Source organism: Triticum urartu, chromosome 5 (genome assembly GCF_003073215.2).
Source record: "Triticum urartu cultivar G1812 chromosome 5, Tu2.1, whole genome shotgun sequence".
NCBI classification, from domain to species: domain Eukaryota; kingdom Viridiplantae; phylum Streptophyta; class Magnoliopsida; order Poales; family Poaceae; genus Triticum; species Triticum urartu.
Window position 1 is genome coordinate 451421850 of NC_053026.1, and position 4781 is coordinate 451426630.

Here is a 4781-nt window from a genome sequence, read left to right on the forward strand (position 1 = left end):
GAATAATTTTACTGTTATGAACTTTTCCCTAATTCTTGGACAATTTTCAAATTAATTAAAAATTCAAATTCGTGAATAATTTTTAGAGATTCATGAACACTATTAAAATTTATTCAATGTTTTAAATTCTTAAATATGTTCCAAATTCATGAATAATTTTTGAATTGATGAACATTTATTTTAAATTCAGAAACGTTTTTCAAGTGTTGAACTTTTTCTATTAAATCCATATTTTTTCTTCAAATCTGCGAACTTTTTCAAAGCCACAAACATTTTCTTAAATGCACGAACTTTTTTAGATACTGTTTCTACAAAAGCCAATGGTCAACCAATCAACGGTCAACCGTTGATCGAACGTACCAAGCCTGAAATCGCGAGCGAGCGAACAAAGGAAGGAACCGCGACCTGGAGCGAAGCACGTTGCTTGGTGGGCCGGCCCATGCCAGAGGGCGTGTGAGCGCCAGTTTACCAGCGGCCGCGTCAAGCGCTGTATATGAGGTCTCCGTCACCCCCTCAAAAAAAAAAAAAAGAGGTCTCCGTCAGACTCGCCGCGCCCCCCATATAAATCTCGCCGCCCCTCCCCTCCTCCTCCTCCGCCACCGCCGCCGCCGCCTTCTGTCTGCCCCATTCATCCTGCTAGGAACACCAGGGCTTTCAGAATTGATTCGCGTTCGGTGGGTCTTAGCTAGAGGTAAATTTTGGGATTGGAGGCATACGGGATTTGATTCCGCTGCTGCAGGTAAGAAGTTACAACAACTTTCTACTGAGATTAATCCAGATATATTTGGTTTCAACAACTTTTAGAGGTGTATAACTCGTATCTCTTGATAGTCAGGATACTCGACTACTGCCTAGCTCGCTGGGTTGTTAGTTCGGCGAGGACGATGAATCGTGAGTTTGCCAACGTGATAGTGCGCGATTACGGCTGTAAATTTTATTCGCTGCTCCGGGTCAACCTCAAGCAGCATCTCTTCCACCGCTCAGCAGCAGCCGCGGAAAAGGCGAGTAACAACAAGAAGGGATTACCGTCGGCGATCCCGAGCTTGGAGCCTCTGCCCGAGCACAAGATCAACTTCTCGACGCCGCCAAAGATGGAGGGCGCGACGGACTTTCACTTCTTCTCCCTGCTCAAAGGGCAGGCAGAGGGCCGTGTCATGTTCGCCCCCACTTGCGGCAATGCCGTGATGTACGACATTGACATAGACGCCGTCGTTGCCATGCCCGACACTAACTTCTGCAAACAGAGGGACTCAATCTCCTTGTCCATGACCAGGCCTGGGAGCCAAGACGACGACGAACAGCACTATGTCTTGAGCAAAGAACCGAGGAATGTCTTGTTTGAGGTCTTGGAGTACGGGAGGAACGGCTCCGCCAGGGGTCCATCCGCTGGGATTGAACGGAGGTGGCACTGGCAACATCTGCCCTCGCCGCCGATGCGTGGACCATACCTGCCTGACCTCCACAGGAGAGCGGTCTTCCACCCCTCCGCGGCGGCGGTGGTCGATGAGACCACTCTGTGTGTGTCGTCTGTGGACGCCGGAGCCTATGCCTTTGACACGGTGAAAGGTGAGTGGAGGCAGGCTGGAAGCTGGGCGCTGCCCTTCCATGGCGCCGCGGAGTACGTCCCTGAGCTTGGCCTCTGGTTTGGCGTCAATGCTGCCGTCGGCAACACCCACCACTGTCTGGGTGCCTTCGACCTGTCTTCCTGGCCACCCGTGGAGCACCGCACCTGGAACTATCTCGATCCGTTGTCCGACAAGTGGTCGACATGGCAGAGGCACCTACTCAACCTTGGCTCAGGCAAGTTCTGCATCGCCACCAGCTTTCAAAATATCCAGTGGCGCACACCATGTAATGCAGCAGGCTACCCTTTACACGGGCTAGATGATGAGATGGTGGTCAATGACCTTACCATCTTGACGGGCGTCGAGGTTGTGCGTTGTGGCGACGGGCTCAAGATGATCAACCACAAGTCTAAACGTTTTGAAGGCATTGAAATCCACTGCATGCTCTGAGCCAAAACTCGTCTGTTTCTTCGGGACTAGATGTGTGTGGGGTTCATTTCTTCTCGGATCGTAACAAAATTATATGCTATGGCCATGAACAAAACTTTGCAGGATGTGCATCTGTCCTCGTATATAAGATTCTCTATTCGGATCTTAAACGACTGAATCAAAATTATCAAACTTTTTTTTGCCTGTGTGCAGCTGGCATTTTACTCATTTACTGTGAATTTTGGGCCCTTATGCGCACTGATATAGATATATAAACTGAAGCCGGGGGTTTGAGCAGGGCTCGGTTCAGTTCTACGATTCAGGTAAGGGCTTTGAGCATGGCTCAGTTCAGTTCTATGATTCAGATATTCGAATAAAAATTATCTTCAGTACACCCCCTTTAAGCGGACCCCAATTCAACAAAATTATACATTAAACATCTGCTTCTATATTGTTTTGGCCGAAAGAGATTTTTATTTTACATAGATGCATTGATTGGTGATAACATTAGTTCTACTATTATATACGAGCCGTGGAACCTGCGTCAGGACAACAGGGTTGGGCTTCTTTCTAATGACCGCAGCATGATCCGCACGCCACTGGCAGGAGAGCCTCCAGTTGTGAAACTACAGTCACACCCTCATCAGTGCCAATGGTGACATCGGGGTATTCACCTCGACAGACAATCTTAACTCTGAATCAGCGTCCCTTGAATCACTTCAAAGCATCAACGTTTCATATCTAGGGTTCCTAATTTCCCCCAGGTTACCAACTACGCCATTTCATGTCTTGCAAGCCTGCTAATCAAAATCGACCACTATTTTCCAAGCAATCGCAATTCCTGTGCCTACAGTTACACACGTGTCCGCCGTTCCTTCCTTTGGAACATCGCTGAGCGGGCCACGGGCGCTCAATGTCTAGTCGCCTGGAAACAGGTCTGTCGTGCCAAATCTGAAGGAGGACGGGGGGTACGAGACCTGGCTACCCAGAATGAGTGCCTGCTGCTGAAGATGATACACCGGCTTCACGCCGCTCCTCCGTCCAGATGGGCATCTTGGATCTGGGCGGGTGCGGGCGGCTGCTCTCTCCTGTCGCGTGGCGAGCTGGTGCTTGGCGAGCACCGAGTCACCCTCGTCAAGCTGCTGCCCCTCTACCGGGCCCTCTCAAAGGTGGACGTGGGGGACGGGAGGTCCTTCTTCTTCTGGTGGGACTGCTGGCTTCCCTGTGGAGCAATCGCCTCGGCCTTCCCTGCTCTCCTCTCTCACTCCGTCGACAGGGAGGCCACGGTCTGGCAGGTGCGACGGCGTGGCATCGCCGCTTTCCTGGTCCCCCGGCTCACGGCGATGGGCGCGCGCGAGCTGCTGACTATGCAGATGTTGCTGGCTGAGGCCCCCAACAAATCGGGCCCCGACAAGCGTCAGCTGGTCCGTGCGAAGGCGCGCGGGGGAGGCCTGTCCTCCAGCACGGTCTACGGCCTCCTGCAGTTTGGCGGGGTGACCGCGCCCTATGCTGCCATGATCTGGGGTGCGCGGGTGCCATCCCGAATCAAGTTCTTCTGCTGGCTTCTGGTTCAGCAGCGCATTCACACGCGCGACGTCCTGCTGCAGAAGTGCATCCTCGCCGCGGATGAGGCCGGCTGCCCCCTCTGCCCCGCCCCCCTCGAGACAGCCGACCACTTGTTGTTCTCCTGTCCATTCGCGGGACAGTTCTGGCAAAAAATCGGGATGTGCCCTGATGGGGCCTCGGTTTGCCACCTACACTCCATGGCTGAGGCAGGGAGAAACGCCGTCGACTCTGCCCTGGAGTTTGTGATGCTTTGCTGCTGGCAGCTGTGGAAGCACCGCAACACCGTGGTTTTCCAACGACAGGCTCCGTCCATGACCTGGGTCCTGCGGTGCTGTAGGGAGGACGCCGAGCTGTGGCGCGCCCACCTACGTCGCGATGATCGAGCCGATGTAGACTCCTAGCTGAGAGCTCTCGCTCCCTAGCCTTGTTTATCCCCCTGTTTCTGAAATTTCTGTCTATGTAAACATCTGGGATCCTAGCCCACTTTTGATCAATATTGTTGGGAAACCGGGGCCACCGAGGGGTGGCGGCAGCCTCGTGCGTATCGCACGGGGTAGCCCCTCCCGTTTCCCCCACTTTACGTTAAGTGGGTACTTATCCCTTGACCCTGGAGTCCCTATATAAAGCAACGAGGAGCTATCATTGTAATCTTTGATCATTGATTAATAAAGCTGGCCTCCTCCATATCTCTCTGTGTCATTTACTTTCGCGTGTTCGACTACTTCGTCTACGACGCTCGCCCTCGCTCCGCAACCTCGGACCGGACTCGCCGACGGAGTTGCGGAACACGTTATCAGCATGCTTCGCTCCATCAACTCTCCGTCAAGCCTGCATCACGCAGGCTTTCGTCGATCCCGCGGAGGTAGAAGATCCGATCCCCCTTTTTGCAAAAATGGATTCCTCTCGTTACCGCGATTCCATTTTTGCGATTAGTTTATTTTTCGGATTTCATCTACCTATGGTGTGGATTTTCCTCCCAAGAACCGAGCTGACGAATACGTCGCCGACCAATGTCGATGTTCTTGGACTAAGAGGAACTTGTCGACTGCACTATAGGGAGTCGGTGCGCATCGCGATCCTGATGGTCGCGGTACCGCCGCAAAAGCACCAGATGTGCCATGCGCCGTCGGAGTTCCGGATGAATGCGACGAAGATCGCATCCCGAGACATACTGGCAGCGACCCCGCTGGTCGCCGGCGTCGCGCCGCTGGCTGCCGCCGC

At 53.0% G+C, this 4781-nt stretch overlaps 1 protein-coding gene across 1 annotated transcript; it reads left to right on the plus strand.

The window, feature by feature from the left end:
- The first annotated feature begins 542 nt into the window (after positions 1-542).
- On the plus strand, positions 543-2203 carry LOC125556226. The gene is made up of 2 exons (XM_048719001.1): positions 543-739; positions 832-2203. Exon 2 carries the CDS (start codon positions 885-887, stop codon positions 2013-2015), a length of 1131 nt encoding a protein of 376 aa, XP_048574958.1. The 5' UTR covers positions 543-739; positions 832-884; the 3' UTR covers positions 2016-2203.
- The last annotated feature ends 2578 nt before the right edge of the window (positions 2204-4781 follow it).